This window comes from Periophthalmus magnuspinnatus, chromosome 15 (genome assembly GCF_009829125.3).
Source record: "Periophthalmus magnuspinnatus isolate fPerMag1 chromosome 15, fPerMag1.2.pri, whole genome shotgun sequence".
Taxonomy (NCBI): Eukaryota; Metazoa; Chordata; class Actinopteri; order Gobiiformes; family Gobiidae; genus Periophthalmus; species Periophthalmus magnuspinnatus.
In genome coordinates this window covers 14,039,889-14,060,363 of record NC_047140.1, presented here as the reverse complement: position 1 = coordinate 14,060,363, position 20,475 = coordinate 14,039,889, and the positions used below count along the sequence as shown (strand labels likewise).

Here is a 20,475-nt window from a genome sequence, read left to right as displayed (position 1 = left end):
AAACAATACTAAATGTGATTTACTTGAAAGCTTTACAATTGCACATAAAATTCGCTACTTACTTCTTCAGTTACCACTGCTACTGCTACTATTTCTTTTACCATCCCTACTACTGCTACTACTACTACTAGTTTTATTAATGCTACAGTGCTACTAATACTACTAATACTACTACTGCTACTGCTGCTGCTATTACTTCTACCACTCCTGCTACTACTACTGCTGCTACTACTACTACTACCTGCTGCTACTATTACTACCATGGAACATTTTTGTTTTGCCATATGTTTAGATTAGAAAACTACTACCAAAATGCCCAGAGAATAATTAAAAAATGTTCATCCTATTATTGTATTATGCATAAATGGTTGAATGTGAAAATTGCCAATTTGAGAACTTGAACTTTGACTGTAATTACATTTACACTGACCACATGCATCAATAATAAAATCAGGAATGAATAAATGAATGGCACCAGAGGTGTTTGTCCAGTACATGGTGCTGCTTTACTTTAAATAGAGTTTTCAGTGTGAACTTTGACCCACTTGTGTTTAACTGCCCTCTCTCCTTTGCTCATTAAGTTTCACTGAACCAAATCACAACAGGAAAAAGAAATCCAGGATTTAATATCAAAGCAAAAGTGCAACTGAACTGTATTGAGGTGGAGACAGATCATAGCAATAGGTTGGTGCAAAATTTAAAGGAACAACTCCCAAAGGTTTTGAGAGCGTTCATAATTTGATAAAGATATTTCTATTGAAAAATGTGTCCTCTGCATTTGACCCATCCTTCAGTGTCTCTGGGTTGGCTCCAGGGTTGTGGGGTCGCGGGTTTTGCTGGCCTCTTGGGTTCTGTAGTGCAGGATAGCTCGGTGACACGGGAGTTGTGGCTGCTGCGAGAACAAGGTTCCCCCATGAATGAGAAAGCAGTCACGCTTGTGCACCCGCTGCCCCCCTACCTGCCCTCTACCTGCCCTCTACCTGCCCTTTATCTGCCCTCTACCTGCCCCCTAACTTAACCTCCTGAGACCTGGTGTCCTCATCTGTGGACAACACCTTTTGGGTTGTTTAGGCCACAGTGCAAATTTTTAGAAGAACAGCAACAAGAACATGTTCAATTTTGAATATTTCTAGGGGTTTAGAATATTTATTTTTATTTTTAATTTATTTTTATTTTATTTTTTATTATTATTATTATTATTATTATTTATTTGATTAGATTTTTTAATTGTTTTTTGATTTATTTTTTTATTTTATTTTAATTAATTTATCTTATTTTATTTATTTATTTTTATTTGATTTTATATTTTTGTATTTTTTTTGTATATTTATTATTATTATTTATTTTTATTTTTTTTATTGTTATTGTCATTTTGCTTTTTACAATATATGTGTTCAACCACTTAATAGTTTTGCAAATAAAGTCCTGCAAGAGCTCGGGTCTCAGGAGGTTAATATACCAACTAGATTTCAGCATTGAAACAGACAACCCAAGTGAGGGGCATGTGAGGCGGATTCTGCTGTCTGATTGGATCATTGTTTTAAGAACCAAAACACCAAATTATAACAAACAATATGGTCGTCATGTCCAATGTTTTTGTAATTTAAAATAAATTAGCATAAGAATTGTTATTAATTAAAGCTATATTTGATTTTTAACATGTTTACCTCATATATCATAAATAGGCCAATTTAATATAACAATCTTACATCCTTTAATGTACAACTAAATAATTACCAAATAAGAGTCATTTCAATGGCGGAGTTATAAAATTCAACTTTAATCAGTTCAAAAAGTTCACAACAGAGTAACACCAGGTCATTTACAGGTTCCTAATTCGACGCTTTATTTCATCCCCCGCGAAAAAACAAAAAACTCTGCATTTGGACAGAACTCGAACAAATGAGAATTGCAAATTTAAATGTAAACCAGAGTTCGCTCCAAGCGTCACTGGAGCCAAACCACGCGGTAAACGAACATCTCAAAGTGAACAACAAACAAGAGGGAAATGACATGAAACCAGGATTATAATCTGAATTTCAGATGTTTGGACTAGTTTAAAATAATTAATTTTTTCTGTCGAGATTAAGTTTAAAGATACAATATGTAACTTTCTGGAGGTTGCATGTCACCTGAATGACTTCAAGGAAATGGAAAGTTAAAACCATACACATTTTCCATGAAGATGTATCCATTTTAAGTCATACTATGGAACATTACAGCCAATGGAAGCCAGAGATCAGCCCTCCTCCAGGACAAATAAAGAGTCAGGTCTGTGGAGAGTGCAAACCTGCTCATGTTAAGGATGCATGCATGTCATTCAGTGCAATAAACAAAGTCTATTTTTTTGGCTAAAAAAGTGACATACTGAGGCTTTAAAAAAAAAAAAAAAAAAAAAGTATCAGCTTTTGTCAGTGTGTCGGTGAGATTTTGGTCTTATTGAATTGTGTTACACTATAAAAGTTGGATTATGTAACTTTTCTGGCGAAACATACACCATCTGCTTGTCTCTTGCTTTGAATGCTCCACAGTATGTTATTGAACTTATCGATCTCCACGGAGACAAGCAATTGACAAACTAGGCCAAGTTACAGGTCAGATCTGTGAAGATGAGAGACCGCACACTGTAAGAATGCATATCTTTTTTTTGCATAAAACAAGTGTAATTGAATAAATGTAAGATAGGTATGTTTAATGCACTACCGCAAAACATTTCAAGCAATAACATCCCCATTGATACAAGCGTGTGGTGGATCATCTATTAGAAAAGTTACATAGTGAACCTTTAAGATAACTTGAAACTGGTAAAAAAAAAAAAAAAATTACATAATTTAGACCGAGCAATTAAATCTAAAAAGGTTAAATCTACTGAAACTAAGCTTAACATTAAAATTTCAAGTCATTTGAACTCATTTCGATATTCACTTTTTGCATTTTTGAAATTAGTACATTTCCAAACCATTTTCACGTGAGTTCAACCAAAGTTCGTTATAAAGATGAAGAAACAACCATAAATACGTCCCGCTCCAAACTGTCCCATAAAGAAACTCCTCTCAGAGGAAAACAAAAGCATGTCGACGTGCGACACTCATCCACAGCCTCCAGGGGGCGATGTGCACTCAAGAGAACACCTCTGCACGTGTACAACCAGGAGAACAGACGAGAGAAGTTTCAGGCAAAACTGGAGTGAATAAGGTCAAATGCATAAGTTACATTCACGTTCTAGACTTTGTCATAATTTCAGATGAGCGGATGGGGTCTATAAAACTCTAAGAGATTCACTCTTTTTGAAAGAAATATCCAATCATGAGCCACAAATGTTGAACCTTATCGTTATTTGTCTGTGAAGCTATTGTGAAAACACAATTTCACTTATGTTTATTTATACTGACAGAGAAGACATTGAACTTTGTGCCAGTTTATGTTTCACGTGGATAGATTCAGTCATGAGACATTAACCATAAACTAGATAAAATCTGCAATCTGACAGTTAAATAGCAAATTCTACCATAGACCTCTGACCTGTGCTCCAGCTCATAGTTTGTTCTGAAATGTGGTCCAACCCAGTATATTCTTTGGATTCCAGCCAACTGCAATACACAACTTTCATATATCATTTTCCATATCAATCTTTTCAGATAGTGCTAATAGATCTTTCGCAGCAAAACTATTTTCAAAATCCCCAAAATTCTGACAATTTATTTTCATGAGTATAAGAGATTTTTGTTCCCCAGTGTTGTCCTATTATTTCAAATTTCATATCAAAAGTAAATAATTGGACCTAATAATTGACTTTTTACTATTTCTGGGAAGTATACAATGCTCATATCATTTGCAGATTTATTTAGTTATTGCTGAAGGAACTGTAGTTTTAAACTGCCCCAATTTTGATTTACAAAGTAAATTGCCTTGAAATTTAGCAGTTTCTACTACTTACTTTGACATTATTTCCACCAAGTTTGGCCCAAATCTCAAAGCTGTATTTTTTCCTAATTTTACTAGTGCAGAGCATCTAAGCATTAAGCCTTCATTCGCAATTCTTAAATTCACATTCGACGCCGCGTTTAACCAGCTACAAAAGCCCCACCAACGCAGCCAATATTTCTCACAAACATTGCTATTATATTTAACATATTTATATATATATATAAACAACATTAAATTGAGGAACAGAATCTCGTGGTTAACCTTATCCTAATAATAATAATAATAATTAAACTTCATGCAATTGGTATGAGCCTAAGACACAAAAAATTAGAAGGTTTTCCGGAAAAATTTACAGAAAATTCCCCATAAAAAATGCGTTAAAAAGAGCCACAGAGGACAGTTATTGGCATTTGGTCACACAGTAGCGCCCTCATGTGGAGCTCCTGTGCAGTGCCGGTGCGTTGGAGGGTGGAGGTGGGTTTTAAGATGATTTTGGGGTGGTTTTTGGGGCGTTTTCAGTCACACATTTCCTCGGGAATCTCATGTGGATTTAGGATTCCGGGCACAGACATCTGGATTTTGTGTTTCTCCTCTTGGGCCTGACGCAGAGACGCTTCACGTTCCTCCAAAAACAAGTCTGTTGTGTCCTCGCCTGCAAACTCCTATAGGACAAAACAACAAACTGTTATTTCCCTGGGCCTTCACAGAGACTGGGGGAGCAGTTTGGGTGTTAAAAGTACTGCAACTAATTTAAAACAGTCTTAAAAACAGAACTAGTTCATTTTAAAAGGTTTACAGTGGTCTAAAGTTTTCCTCATTTAATTTATGGATTCTGAACATCCTATTTATTCAGCACGATGAGTTTACATGTGGTTTTCACAACTGTCAGAGACAGTTTTGCTGTGATGGTAACACATTCTTGTACAAAAAAGCTGCAGACAGTGAACTTTCCCCTCAAGAGCTGCGTATATAATATATCTTGGGTACTTGGATAAATTTTGCTCAAATACATGAAAAAAAAATCTTCATGTATTTGATTTTTGATAATGAACATGTCTGTAGTTAAAGGAACTTTATGTAAGATTTTGTCGTACTTTTATTTAAAACAATAGGGGCGCAGGCTACATATAGTTCTTTAAAGCCCCACCGTATAATATTTCTGGGGATAAAAAAACCCAAAACAAAACACCCAAAAGCCATGGAGATCAAAAGTTCAACTCAAACTTTGACATGTGTCATGGAGAATGTTCCACACATGTTTTTAAGATACTTTAGCATTATCAAGTGTAACAGGTTTAAACTAGTCATTCAAAATGTTCTTTACAAAATGGTAAAGACATTATTTATTCATTTGGAGTGAATGCCAGAGCTGCCTTGAAGTAGACTGGCAGAAACAAGGCTCCCAAATCTGCACCATCTGTCCCTCCTACCGCCAACACTAACACACCACATTCATACTAGTCAAGAGGGGTTTAGTCAGGTGCCTTGCCCATGAACACAACGGTAGCATGCCTGGTCTGCTCTCTAACCTCTGCTGCCTCACTTGTACTGTATGGAGGTGAAGAGTGAGTGTTGAAAGCCATTTTTATATCTGAGTAATTGGACAGAAATAGTTCTCACTGGATTTGATTACTTCCTCGATATAGTTCCACTGCCCTCATAACCTCGGGGGTCACTCAGGGTCACAACAGTGGACTATAAGGACACGGTACCTGATTTTAAAAGTGAAACACAACACTAGTTTTAAATAGTTTGCAGTACTTCAAAGTTATTTCTCACTCACCGTATGCATTCTTAATATCTAATCCTAATCCTTCCTAATTATTCACCACGAGGAGTTTATAAGCAAGTTTCACAACTTTCAGAGACCAGAGAAGGTTTGGCCATCACACCACCGTGAACAACAACTAGTGTGCCACCAGCCTTATTTCCTGGTTTGTGGAGGATAAAAATACTTTACAATTACAGTGGTTTTATTTTGCCCTTAAGAGCTGATTTTATAATATATTTGTACTGGGACACTTTATTTTACTTTAAAATGGGCACTGCCCCTTTAAACTATCTTGATAAAGCTAATATTAGAAACATGGTTCATTTATTACCCATGATCCTCTCCGACTGAACCCACTCTAAAGGAAAAAGTTATTTAAGGAAACAACAGTGAACCACAGTATGCAGAGTATGCAGATAACCTCCTATCAACTTTGTGGGACTAAACAGATCAAGTCCTGGTTTAGTTCTGGATTAGACTGGGTCCTGAGGTCTGGGTACAATCCAGGTTCAGGTTCAAGGTTGGTCCTATGGGTCAGTTTAGACTTGTTTTAGTCCTGATTGAGACCTAGTTTAGGTTCAGGTTTACTTTGTCAATGCACCCAAAATATTGGATCTGTTTGTGAAAGTCCCTAGTTTATTCCCTGGTTTACAACCCGGTTCTAGTCCCGGTTTAGACCTGCTTCAGTCCTGGTTTATTCCTGACTCACCTTGATCTGGACCAGGAAGTCTCTGAGGTGCTCTTTGAATGCAGGAATGTCCTGGTTTAGACTGAAGAGACCGGTCACAAACACCTTCACCTGGGCACTGGGAGCAGACAGGGAAACAATTAAATTATACATTATACACACAATAACATGATATTAAATATGTTAATGTATTTTGTTATTTTCTTTTAAAATGTTTCCACAGCAAAATTTTGATACTAAGGATTTATAGACCAGATACTCAATACTGATTCTGATACCATCCCCATCTTCTTCCGCTTATCTGAGCCCAGGTCGTGAAGGCAGCAGTCTAAGCAGGGATTCCCAGACTCACCCTGGACACTTCTGCCTTGGGGCGCTCCCAGGCCTGGGAACGCCTGGGAATGACCTAAACCATCTCAGTTGGCTCCTCTTGACATGGAGGAACAGGTGCTCTACTCCAAGCTCCCCCCATGTGACTGAGCTTCTTACCCTATCTCTAACGGAGCACTTCGCCGCCCTGCGGAGGAAACTCATTTCGACTGGTGACAAAGAGCTGCCCTGAGGGAGTCCAACATTGGGAAAGAGGTCTGCCTTACCCGTCCATGAACCATTATGGGACCTACCTGGACGACTATGTGGTCGTTTACTTGTTCTGATACAGCTCAAGATCATTTTAAAAACTGTTCAGGAAAGATTCATTTCTGTCCTGTAAATGTGACTTTATTGTACTTATACCTGAATAATGATGTTTCGATACTAGTTTTAGTATCGATTAGTATCTCATTTCCGATACTCTTGACAACCCTAGTTTGTTTATGATGTTGTTAGGGCTCTGGGGTTGGAAAGTCTCCATCCCGTTCCTTTCTACCATTTACGTTTAGTTTTTATTATTTCACAAAAATATCAGTCTTTTAAATCAAAGTAACGCATTTTATATAGTTGTAGTCAGAAAAAATATGAGACTGAACAAAACCATGACAAAAATATTATAATTTACTCCCTGTAACCCTCTCCTCTGCATCCTCTGCTCCGTCTAACCCTCTCCTCTGCATCCTCTGCTCCGTCTAACCCTCTCCTCTGCATCCTCTGCTCCGTCTAACCCTCTCCTCTGCATCCTCTGCTCCGTCTAACCCTCTCCTCTGCATCCTCTGCTCCGTCTAACCCTCTCCTCTGCATCCTCTGGTATTTCTCCCATAACATTTACAAATACTTTCTGTTTCTCTAAACAAATTCACTCATCTCGTTTCTATGACAACAGGAGTTTCCATGGAGCCATTTGACAATTAACTATTTTCACACATTTACACATTCATTATCTTCACTGTGTGTAGAGGTGCTGCTTGTATTGTACTAGAAGAAGACCTGTTTTAGTCCTAGTTTTGCCCTAGTCCAGTTCTTGTCTAGGTCTTGGTCTAGTCCCCGGGTTTACTCCTGGTTTGAGTCCTTAGCACTTTCTCTTGTAGGTGCGGGAAGGTAGTCTTGGTTTTGTCTTTGTGAAGCCCTGTACTAGACCAGGACTAAGCTATATTTTCATATCAGGACCCCCCAAATAACCATGCTATTGACTTGGGACCCCCAGTGCAAAATTAAGTTGACGGCAGAACTAATTTCAAGCGGCAAAATATGTTAAATCAGGTTTAATTTAGTTTTTTTTAATTGTTCAAATACTTTGGCCCAGTCCCCAGCCCAGTCCTTAGTACTCACTCTTGTAGGTGTGGGAAGGCGGTCTTGAGCAGGTTAGCCACATATTCCTGGATGAAGACCTGGTTGTTGGAGGGCGTCGCTGGGTTTAGGGCTGTTGTGATCTTTCCCTCCTCCACCAGGTTAAACATGTAAGCCAGGATGGATGCATGCATCGTAAGGCCTGAGAGAAGACACGAGTTAACATTAACTTTCCAATTAAATAATTTTTTCTCAGTCTTTCAAATATTCAAGTTCAAATATCAAAGTAACTATGTGGTCTGTGCTGTTAAGAGTTTTAAAAAAGGTACTACAATCATACTGTACGTGGGTTGCCAGTGTCTTAACCTGTAGATAGAGGACACATACAAGTTTTTCTTATTCTCAATATAGGCACAGGCCATGCTTCATCTGAAAGCTCAGAATCTCCAGAATTCACTCACTGAGCTGCAGAGGCTGCACTAGCACTGATTAATGATCCTGTGGTCCTGTGGTTTAGGTAGTGAGGATTCAGATCAGATTCCTTTCAGGTATAAACCAACTGTATTTCAGCACTGAAATTGGCAATCCAATTGAGAGACTCATGTGAGGCTTATTTTGCTTTCTGACTGAATAATCATCTTGAGAACCAAAACAACAAATTATAACCAACAACTTGTCCATGTCCAGTGTTTGTATAATTAAGAATTAATCCTTTACATATAGCTCTTTACAATTTTGCAGTTGTAAAGAGCTATACTTTGAGTTTATATATGTGACCATGTTTACATCATATCTGAAGATACAGATGGGTCATGTGTATGCAACTTAAACTCATACATAAAGTTCCTTTGATAAAATTGTTTTAATATTTTTTCTACAGAAGTCTACGTATCAGATCAGATAGCCTCCTCTCTCCACATGCTTCTACAGTTTGGCCTGTAGTTGACTCTCTCCACATGACTCTAAGAGCTTTAAGTGGCTCTGGTTTCACTGGAGAATCCCATTGACGCTTCGGCCCAGTTTCAAAATAAATGTTCTAATTTTATCCCCACTCACCCCTTGTAGTGTTACTGTCCATTCATAACCCTCTGCTCTGCTAAAACCCGTGGTGACTGAAAGATTGTGGTTTAAACTTCTTTTTTTAGGAAGTTAATTCTAATACTTAAAGAATTACAGAATAATATATCTTTGCAGATGAAAGTAAATACGTAGGAATTTGTCTGATGTCTGAAGCTAAGTAGGGCGGGGTCCAGTTAGTACTTGGATGGGAGACCAGCGGAAATTCAAAGTGGGGCAGAAATGTGTCTAATATGTACTGCTGTTGTGTCGTTAGGTAAGACACTTCACCCAGTGTCTACTATGAATGTGGTATGTGAGTGTCGTTGGTGGTTGGAGGGGCTTAATGATACTGTGAAACATATCAATCATTGCATTTGCATTAAGAGTTTTTTATTGCTCAAAAATAAACTGAAAACAAGCATTCTTAATTTTAGCAGGTTCACGTCTTCACAGATCTGATCTGTAACTTGGCCTGGTGGTGTCACCTGTTTGTGTCCATGGAGATAGATAAGTTTAATGCCACACTATGGAACATTCCAGGCAAAGCAATTACATCTCTGACATTTCTATTGGAGGATGTCCTACCTGTTGCACATACAGTTCACGTTTAACTTGACCCTGAGAGTCAAAAAGGCACCAATAAAATAAAATGCATGATTATTTTACTATAGATCTGACCTGCAGTGTGTGAGGTGTCTGTGACCACAGAGAAGATGTGCTGTAGAATGTCACAGAAATACGTCTGATAAAAGCTCTGAGCTGCTGCCTCCTCCTGAGCCACGTTCTGGAGCATCGTGTACAGAATCTGAAGACCTAAACACACAGACAATATATACAAAAGAGTTAAGACAGTAAATATGTATTAAAGAATATGCCAAGGGTTTCCAGGGGGATTATCAAGTTCCTCAGTTTGTGTCATAGTACGTTGCTGTACTTTACTGTTCTGTTAATGTATTGTACAGTTTCCAAGATGATGCTATGACACAGAGGTATTAACTAGGCCTGTCACAATAATTACTATCTTTATCGTATCAATCAATATATGAAAGCTGCAACAATATTTTTTGTGTCAGGATTTATCATGGACACTTTTTCTTTGCACTGCTGGGAAATTTGTGGTTATTTCTTGGTTCTATGATAATCTTTACGCCATAAAACATTGCATTAATAACATCTAGGACTCAACGGGTGCAAACTAACTACTAGGGTGAAGGGTGAAACTTCCACTTAAGCTTAAACTTCAGCCTACACCTTTTAGGTCATCTGGCAAATTAAATATTAACGTTGCTGAATAATAATACCTGTGATCGATATAAATGAATCAATCAATCAAAAAATCTTTTTGCAAAATGTACTGACTGCTGGTAGTACGACGTGCGAGACATGACTATTTTGAGAAATTGAGTATTTAGAAAGAAATCTATCCTTTCCTCTATCCTCTTTTGGATTAATAATCATTTAGAAATACCTAATCCATGGTTTAGTGTTGTTTTAAACCTGTTTCTGGGTCTTCTGGGTCTACATTTAGACCACTTAGCCCTAATTTGGTTTCTAGTGGTATTTGAAAAGACAAATATTACTTAAGGTGAGTGCCCAAGGCAGCTGTGGCAAACTTAAAATACCAGGGGTATGACCTACTTGAGAAACTGAAATAAACATTATAAATCAAAGACAGGAAATGCTACCCAATTGGTTGGAATGTATAGTCCACCTAAACAGCAAAAAAGCGCTCATAAGTAATTAAAGAGGGGGTATTATGCGAAGTCCACTTTTTGAAGCATTTTGTATGTGTTATAGCCTTTTTATGTGTTATAGCTTTGTTCCCTCATCAAAACTATGCCTGAAGTGGTTTTATATGTCATCCATTTATATTTGAATAATTTAGCGATCTCTCGCCCTATTCAAACCCTCCTTGTGGTTAGCGGTACAATTCTGTCCAAAGCTCAGCCCACAAGCCTACGTCACCCATGCTCTCACACAACAGTTTTTCATAAATATACAAAAGCATGATACAAAACAATACACTACAGCTTCACAAAACTGCTGTGATGTGCAGTAGTCTCATTAGTGGAATGCATGCTGATTGTGTTGTGACAGAGCTCTGAGCGGGGATTGACAGGGACGGTCAGCATAGGGACTCAGAGCATCAAAAACAAAAGTGAAAATTATTCAATATTTTAATATGTTGTTTTCTGTGAATATAGAATTTTTAAAACAATAAAAGGTAACACAGTGATCTAAATATGTTATGTGGTAGCAGTTAATAAGTGCAATAAAAAATAAAAAAAAACATCTAAAAAATTTCCCATAGTTTTACAATTAGCTTCAAATGTTAACTGTTGCTCACCGGTGTCTGCCACGTTCCTCATGGTGTGTTTAAAGGCCCAGATGATAGAGTCCAGAACCAGTTTGAACTGGGCTGGAGGAATGGCCAAAAACGCAGGGAAGCAGTGAGAGTTTACCGCCTGCAGCAGGTAGAAGAAGTGAGTCCTGTGCTCTGGGAACTCCTCAAAGTTCTGCAAGAGAGAGAAAGACACGGTATATTACATGGTTCATTATATGGTTTATAAAAGTCATGGATGGTATAAAGAACCAGGAAATATGAGGGGGTTTTGCTTAAGCATCAGTGAAGCGGATGAGCCATCTGGCAGAGATCTTCAATCCATAACAAACAAGATGGAGTTTGTTCACTTTGTTCAAACTTTGATGGGAGACCACTGGGAATAAAAGGCATCACAGTAGGACAGCAGTAGCTCTAGGGCAAACTGCTGTTGTGTTCTCAGGCAAGACACTTTACCCACGGTGCCTAGTATGAATGTGGTGTTCCTGTGTTTGTTGGTGGTGGCCGGAGGGGTCAATGGTGCAGTTTGGCAGCCTTGCTTCTGTAAATCTAATCCAGGGCAACTGTGGTTACAATAGTAAATTACCGTTGACTATGGAAGGAATAGTGCACAAAACTGTAAAGTGACTTATAAGACTAATGCATTTTTATTAACTGAAAAAGCCAAGTGGCATATATATTGTAACACAGAGCAGAGATCAATAATTAAACGAAGCATTTGCATATTGTGTTTACAACCATGTGTTTATCCCACATCTTTGTCCCACCTCAGTTACAGTTTAAAAGGTACGCTATGTAACTTTTTCACTGGAGATGCTATTGCTTAGCCTAGAATGTTCCACAGTATGGCAATGAATTTCTCTATATCTTTTAAAAATATTTTATATTTCTGCAGACTTGCACGTTAGAAAACTGCTATGGATTGTTGCACATCAAAATGTTTTAAGAAAAACATTTTCTTAACTGAAGAACAAATTAAGTACAGAGCAGTGGGCATATGCAGGTGGTGGTGAAAACAGGTTGATCGGCAAAATGGTTTGTGTACATCCCGGCCGTTTGATTTTTGTTTTGAAATGGGAAATCCAAAAAAGGAAACTACTGTTTGCCGTTTCTCAATCTCAAAATGAAACAGAAAAAAGCCAGTAAATTGTTTTGGGTTTAAAACCAAAATTGGAAAACAAAAAATGTAACATTATTTTAATTTAATTGGAAGTCAAAATTTTATTTGGTTTTTGCCCATGTTTTCCTCAGGAAGTGGCTCTCAAAGCCCTGTGGCTAGTGCCCAGTAAAGCTAATCACTTTCCGAACCCGGGGACTGGGTGCCGCGCAGAGGCAAAGATGCGCATAGGTGAGGGAATCTGGGCAGCATGAGATCTTGGATACGCTGTTGACAGAAAGCCGACTCAGCTGCCTCAATGGGGCTGGGGAACACTGGAGAGCGGGGCTTTGATGGTACATTCCCCACTTGAACGCTGTTGGTACACTACTGCCTCGTTATGGACTGTGAGACACTGCGTCCATATGGGTTTGGGTACATATTTATTTTATCAACATTCACAAGTTACGAGCAAATTGAGTTTTGGATAGTGTGAATCACAGTGCATGGGGCTGTCCTCCTGGTTCAGTTATATGCGGGGTGTCGGGTTAGACCTAGTTATGTCCAGGTTTAGTTTGTGTTTAGAGACTATTCCATTGTGGTATAAGCTCCGTTGTGCTCCCCAATCCTGCTAAACCACAGCTTTCTGTCTAGCAGCCTCGAGCAGTGATCCCCAATCTGCCTCTGACCATTCAGTTTCAAATAGGTTTAATAGGGCCACAGGAAGACAGAGTATCTACGATCGCACGCAGCTCAGGTCCCCACACTTTGTCTCTGTGCAGCAACAAGTGCCTGGGCCCTGAAAGAGCTTCAGTAGGCACTTGGCACGGGGCTTTGAGCACCGCTCCACGAAAAAAAAAAGGCCAAACATAAAAGATCCAATTTCCAAACAACTTCACTGGTCCATGTACGTCGTGCTCATTTAATATTTGTTTTGAAATGGGAAATCCAAAATCACAAAACAGCAATTACTCGCTTCCTTATCACAAAACAAAATAGAAAATTGGAAAACAATCCGTTATTTGTTTGGGGTTCCTTTCCAGTGGAGAAATTGTTTGGAATTTGTTTTTCCCCAGTTATTTGGATATTTGTTTTTGTTTGGAATTTGGATATTTGTTTTAGCCCAATTACAATTAAATAGTTTTTGTTTTCCAATTTTGGTTTTAAACCCAAAACAAATAACAGATTGTTTCCCAAGTTTTCTATGCTGTTTTCTGTTTCCCAATCTCAAAACAAAAGTTTCCCGATTTGGGATTTCCCGTTTCAAAAATGAAAATCAAATGGCCGTGACATACGCTAACCCAAAATGGCTTCTTGAACATAACATGCACAAATCAGTCCAAATACAACTTAGAAGGGGTAAATGGTGACAGGAAACAGCTAAAACCTGGTTAAAACTCTTAAGTCTATTTTGCAGAATAGCTCTGCTTTAAGACACTAATAACACTTTGTGACCATACCGCTTCGTGCCAAAGCAGGACACAGGCCTATAGCGCACCTTTAAGGATCTCTATCACAATTAAACTCTGTACCTTGTTGATCATGTTGAGTGTGCACTCGAAAACAGCATCAAAGATTTGCGGTATCTCCGAGGTGATGTGTCCGCCCAGTTTGTTGACGATGGTTGCCATGGTGCTGAGGACCTCAGGCTCTCGCGCTGCGGGGACATTCCTCTGGTAGTCTATGAGGACAGCGTCCAGCAGGGGGGGCACAAAGTTCTCCCCAACCTGGAAAACATGGGAAAAGAGATAGCGTAAAGCATTATATTTAGGGTTGCAACGTTTAATTTGGTAGTCGACTAATCAAACGATTGTACACTTTTTAAATATATTTTAACCAAATAAAGGTTTAAATATGGTAAATATGGCCTCTAAGTAGAGAGTATTAAGTGTGCTTTCTTCTTCTATTCTTTTTTAAATATTTTGATTTAATAATGCCACTGTCTTTGTTATAAAAGGTATTTTCCCATCTCTTAGAGTATGTATAATCCAGATAACAATTACAATTTTCCAATTTTTTTTATAGTCATCCCGATTAGTAGATTAACTGTTGCAGCTGTAATTACATTATACAGTTGCATTCATAAATGCACACACATCACATCAAACATAGGCATGAAACTGGAACTAACTGGGAACTAAACCTGGACTAGACCAAGCCTAGATTGGAACTAAACCAGGTTCAAACCAGAAAAAATGTGCACAGCCAGAGTGAATTTCAAATTCTCGGGTGAAATTTACATTTCCACTATACACCTCAAACATTTTACACAATTATTTATTTTTTGCCTCTCACCATCTGTGGGTCATTGGAGCGGCTGACCCATCCGGAGATGAGTTTGAGTGTTTCCCGTTTGACTGTCCTCATGCTGCGGATCAGAGGCTGCTTTGTCACCACCTCCCCTGAAACAACAGGAAGGAAATATATTATTACGATTCATGAATATATGAATATGATTTTAAAGAGGGGTATTTTACTCTGTGGTATTCACTACTAACAAATAACCATTTAGACCACCATGTTACCTTTTATTGTTTTGAAAATGCTATATATTCCCCCAAAACAACATACCAACACGTTTTATAAGTTTCACTTTCATTTTTGATGCTCCAAGTCTTCCCTCCCTTTGCTCTCCGCTAATGAAACTACTTCACATCGTATCAGGTTTGTCAGGTTGTAGTGTATTGCTTTGAGAGTTGTTGTGTGGGAGCATTGGGAGCATGGCTGATGTAGGCTTGAGGGCTGAGCACTAAACGGAGTCTTACAGCTAATCCTAAGGAATGTTCGAATTGGGCTCGGGAGAGATCGCAAAATTACTCAAACATGCATGGATGACATAAAATCATAAAATCACTTCAGGCATTATCTGAAGAGGAAACGTTGTAACACGGAACAAAATATTTATAATCTTAAAACTATACTATGCAACTCTTCTAGTGGAGTGTCTGCTTGTCTCGATGGAGATGCTATTTTTTGCGTGGAATGTTTCACAGTATGGCACTCCACTTATCTTGTATTTATTTAATTGCAGCTAACAAAATGCCTTGAAATACATGCATTCTTACTGTGAGCGGACACACAACTCCACAGATGACCAGTATCTTGACCAGGTGATGTTACCTGCTTGTCTCCATGTATATAGATATGTTTAATGCCATACTGTTAAGCATTCTAAGCAAAGCAACAACATCTCCATGGAGACAAGCAGGACACACCCATTCCACTAGTTACAAAAGCTGGAACTAAAATCTGTCAAATGGACAAAAAGTTGTAAGAGTGAAGACGTTTTTGCTGCTCATCCAAGCCCAGTGTGCACGTGCCTCAGTCATACTTAGCATAGTCATTCAACTCTTAATGTGTGAGTGAATGACTATGCTAAGTATGACTCAGGCACAGTGCACACTGAGTGTAGGTCAATACACCAAGCCTACATACAGGAACTGTAAACAATAGCTGTTTCCAGTCTCAGTGTAGTTAGTGCCTCCCTTTAGATAGATATAAGGCAGTGTCCACCAGCAATCTGTTCATCCAAGCCGCTTCTTCAGTTCTGGTCAGAGAAAAGTCTTCACTCCTATAACTTTTTGTCCAGTTGACAGATTTTACTTTTGGCTTTTACAATAGTTTTGTGATGTGTGCACTGCAGCAGCTCCTTCAGTTTGAGACAGACGCAGAGATGAGTCACCAGGCCCATTTAAATACAATTTTCACAAATCCCAAAATCAAATCAACATAAACTTACCAAAAAATACACATTTAGAAAAGTTAAATATTTAGGGCTGGTCCAAACCAGAGCTAAACCAGAACATACTGTAATATATAAATAAAATCAAAACAAAGCCAGGACTTTAGTACTAAACCAGGTCTAAACCAGGTCTAAACCAGGTCTAAACCAAAACTAAACCAAATATAAAAGGATTAAATCAGAATTGAACCACAACAACTCCAGAACTAAACCAGGAATAAACCAGGATTAAACCATGTCTAAACAAGGTCTATGCAGGGTCTACCCACGTTCTACACAGGGTCCATTTTGTATACATTGCTCCCTCACCGTTGGTCTGTATGGCGGCAGAGATGTTTTCGCTCAGGCACTTGTACACATTTAACATGTCGAGGTAAATGCGCCCGAGTTGGATTACAAACGGGTGGCCCACAGCTTTACAGGCGCGAACGTTGGTCTTCAAGATGGACCCCAGCTGTTTCACCGTCTCTGCATCCTTCAAGATGTCCACGTTCTGAGGAGACAAAGCAGAGGACAGTTTAAACAAAAAATGAAATGCTTCTTAAATATTTTGTTCATATTTATTCAGATATGACATCACTAGGGCTGCAACTAGTAAGTGAGTAGTCAGTTAAACGATTATTTCTGTTGTATAGTTAGATTTTTAAAAACATTTTTTTACCTTTTTCTTGTCAAAATATAAGTTAATATTTACAAATAAAGTGTATTATCTGATAAAAATTATAAATTATTGAATTGTTCATTCAATTGTTCATTCAACTTAATAAAACCACGATGATTGTTATAACATCTCCTTGGCATGTGTTTGAGTCTGGATAGTCCAGATAATTAGAAACGATCATTTAAATAATGCATCTGTCATGATTATTCTGATTAATTATTGCTAGTCTTACCTTGGTGGCCTGTTGGATGATGCTGTCCCACACCTGGTTTGGCAGTAACATGTATTTCTCTATGAGGTGTTCCTGAACGGCCTGATCCGTCTGAGCTCCGATCATGTATCCCACCGCCTCATAAAATGTGTGCACCTAGAGATGAGGGACAAACATAAAACGAGAAAGACGAGAGATTATCAAATACCTCCACAGAGAATATACTTTCAATAGCTACGATTCTCTAATATTCTAGTTGGATTGCTGTTCTTGAACTTTGCATTGCAACACTGAATATCCCCCCTTGTGGTAGAATAATGTGTGCAGTGGATTAAACTAGCACTAAAGATCCAAGTCACATCCAAACCTAGGAATAAACCAGGACTAAAACATGTTTCAAATAGGACTGAACCAGAACCAGCAGTAAACGGGGACTAAACCCAGAACTAAACCTGAATAATACCACAAAAAAGGACAAACCAGGAGTAAACTAGTACTAAACCAGGTCTGAGCCAAGTTTAAACTCTAAATATAGGGATTAAACCAGGGATTATACCAGGACTAAACTAGTACTTAACTACTACTAAACAAGGTCTAAACCACTAAACAAAGTCAAAACAAGGTCTAAAGCAGTAATAAATCCAGGTATAAAACCGGGCCAAAAACCCAGAATGAAACCTGAACTAAACTAGATTTATCAAAAATAAATCCAAAACAAACCCAGGCCTAAACCAGGTCTAAACCACAACTAAATCCAGACTAACCCATGACTAAACCAGGACTAAACCAGGACTACACCAAATCTTTATTGCAGTTTTTCCAGACCTGTTGTGGTTGCAGATCACAGATGATGGTGTTGATATTGTTCAGAATCTCGTCAATAAAAGGCATCACTTCTCCCACTTGGACCTGGATAAAATGGCGTCTGCATTTCTGAGCGATTTTTATAAAAGTGTCACACGCCATGTCCTGCACACCATCATGGGTCTCTGCGAGTGAGAATATAAAATATGATTAAAAATTACTGCTAAAACTAACTACTAAGCATCAGATGAAAAAAAACTACAGACTCTAACTGAAAAAAATAATAATTAATCAAAAATACCAATTTGACAAAGATAGCTCTATGATAGATAGTTGTATGTCTGACCGTGCATGAATTCGAAGAGCTTGTTGACGACTGTTTTGAGAAACTTCCAGTGCGCTCTGAGGAAACGTGGATACTGCCCCACGATGTACATGATGTTTGAGGCGATTATGGCCTTATTGTCTTTGCCTCTCTTCTGTTCACATAAACCCAACAGATCCTGGAACACATAAAAAAAAATATTTATATCAACAGGTCACAACACACAAATAGACACGATCACTTCCTGTAAAAAGACAACAGAAGTGAAGATCCTCAACACTTTACTGATGATCAAGAGTGCTTTCACTCCTCTTAGTTTCGGTTAACTGGCTCGATCAGGAGCTAAAGTTTAAACATTGTTGCAGTTTTCATTTGGTCTGGATCACCACACTTCAGCTCAAATGAACTGAACTAAGAGAAATAGAGTATACCCCTCGCCTGAAGTGGCACTGCATCGCAAATAGTGCAGGAAACGTCACCAAAGTAGAAATCACATTCGCCCATTGGCCAAAAAGCTGCATCAGATTTTAGCAATGTTTCAATATCGACTGTGGACTTTACAAATATATTGGACATATGTCGTGAGGATTAGCCACAGCTCTTTATTTTACAAAGCTGATTAGTCTGCAATATATTTTTATCTAATATAATATAACAGCAATCATTAATTTCCTCCTCACTATACGTGTTATCGTGGCTTATTTCTCCTGTTTTGTCACTTTCATTATATCCCCTGCTCTGCGTTGATGGCAATGAACAGGTCAAAACCAGGTCCAAACCAGGTCTACACCAACCTCCCATTGAATATTTTATAGTGTTTACCTTGATGACGGTGACGAGGAATCTCTTCTCATCCTCTTCGTGCATGGCTCCACTGATGGAGCCGATGGCCCAGCACAGCGTGTTCAGATTCTTCCAGCTCCACTCGGTGCCGTTCACCTGGTTATGGAGCTTTTCTGTCATGATGCGCTCTGTGTCTGCATAGTCCAGATGAGTCAGGTACACTGGAGAGAGAGATGGGTAATTTAGTGAGATTTTAAAAAGTACTCTACTATAGTTGACTGCAGCCCTACTGGAGCCAGGCAAATGTGCCAGGTGCCTTACCCAGTATCTCTCTCATGTTCTTGTACAGGTTTATATTTATTCTTACCCAGAGTCTCTCTCATGTTCTTATACAGGTTGATGGAGTCTGTGTCCTTCATAAATTCTCGTACAACTTCTCCCTGGTCGTTTTCCACCACCAAAACCTCCTCCGGCTTTGCCATTCGACTCACCATCAACAAACGGACCTGAGACAAGACAATATATTTACACTAACCGTAAAGCATTATACCAAAGTAAAAACACTTTTGATTAGTATACAGTACTTTTAAGATACAACTCAATAGCAGGTCAATTCTACATTGCTGTAACAAAATGTAGGATCAAAAGGGACAGAGACCACAGCCATTCTTTCTAATTGACGTCAACTGAAAGCTTGTACATTTTGTCTGTATTCATTGGTTGTGTACATGTCATAATGAATGACGCTTACTGAAAATGAATATTTGTATTTGCACCCAAGGGTAAATTTTAAGACATCTTAGCCATACCTTTTAAAAGACCTCTACAAACATGTTCACAAAATGTGGACAACAGAATCCTACAATTAAAACATACATGCCACAGTATGGAATTAAAGCTATCCATCTTTATGGAAATAAGCATATGACACAACTATCTCAAGTTACAGATCAGATTTATGGAGACTAGGCAACCCCACTCACAGTAAGAATGCTTTTCCAAGGTGTTTTAGAGCAATAAAGCATGTGTAATTGAACAAATGTAAGCTAATTTCATGCTATGCTGTGGATTCACGGGTGTGGAATAACCAAACATACCAGCACTTAAAATGAGATGCAATACGACACACTTCAAAATTGGTATATTGCATTTTGAAAGCTATGAACTGATGTAATAGTAATATGTAGAAATAATAGCTTCATCTAACTCAAGATTAGGTATTTACAAACCTAATGCTCATTATTGAGGTGTGTGGTTGTATTGTATGTGTAATGTTGTGTGAGTGTTTGGGTCAGTGGACAGTTTGAATTGCTCTCATTAATGACTGAATGTAATGCATTGTATAATTTATTCCTATAAATCAGGGTACTTGCGTACTTTGATTTGCTTTTGTGGACTTAAGACA

At 38.3% G+C, this 20,475-nt stretch overlaps 1 protein-coding gene across 2 annotated transcripts in view; it reads right to left on the bottom strand.

The window, feature by feature from the left end:
* Positions 1 to 1,764: 1,764 nt before the first annotated feature.
* xpo1b (exportin 1 (CRM1 homolog, yeast) b) overlaps positions 1,765 to 20,475 on the bottom strand; it is a 53,777-nt gene continuing 35,066 nt past the window's right edge. For both annotated transcript variants that reach the window (XM_033979388.2, XM_055227336.1), the window contains 13 exons: positions 19,438 to 19,576; positions 19,110 to 19,291; positions 18,309 to 18,465; positions 17,984 to 18,147; positions 17,180 to 17,314; positions 16,596 to 16,779; positions 14,840 to 14,946; positions 14,077 to 14,271; positions 11,455 to 11,623; positions 9,786 to 9,920; positions 8,091 to 8,250; positions 6,408 to 6,504; positions 1,765 to 4,589 (listed from right to left, as the gene is read on the bottom strand). In XM_033979388.2, coding sequence (XP_033835279.1) covers positions 4,443 to 4,589; positions 6,408 to 6,504; positions 8,091 to 8,250; positions 9,786 to 9,920; positions 11,455 to 11,623; positions 14,077 to 14,271; positions 14,840 to 14,946; positions 16,596 to 16,779; positions 17,180 to 17,314; positions 17,984 to 18,147; positions 18,309 to 18,465; positions 19,110 to 19,291; positions 19,438 to 19,576 — 1,971 coding nt within the window. In that variant the 3' untranslated portion in view covers positions 1,765 to 4,442. The remainder of the gene's footprint in view (positions 4,590 to 6,407; positions 6,505 to 8,090; positions 8,251 to 9,785; positions 9,921 to 11,454; positions 11,624 to 14,076; positions 14,272 to 14,839; positions 14,947 to 16,595; positions 16,780 to 17,179; positions 17,315 to 17,983; positions 18,148 to 18,308; positions 18,466 to 19,109; positions 19,292 to 19,437; positions 19,577 to 20,475) is intronic.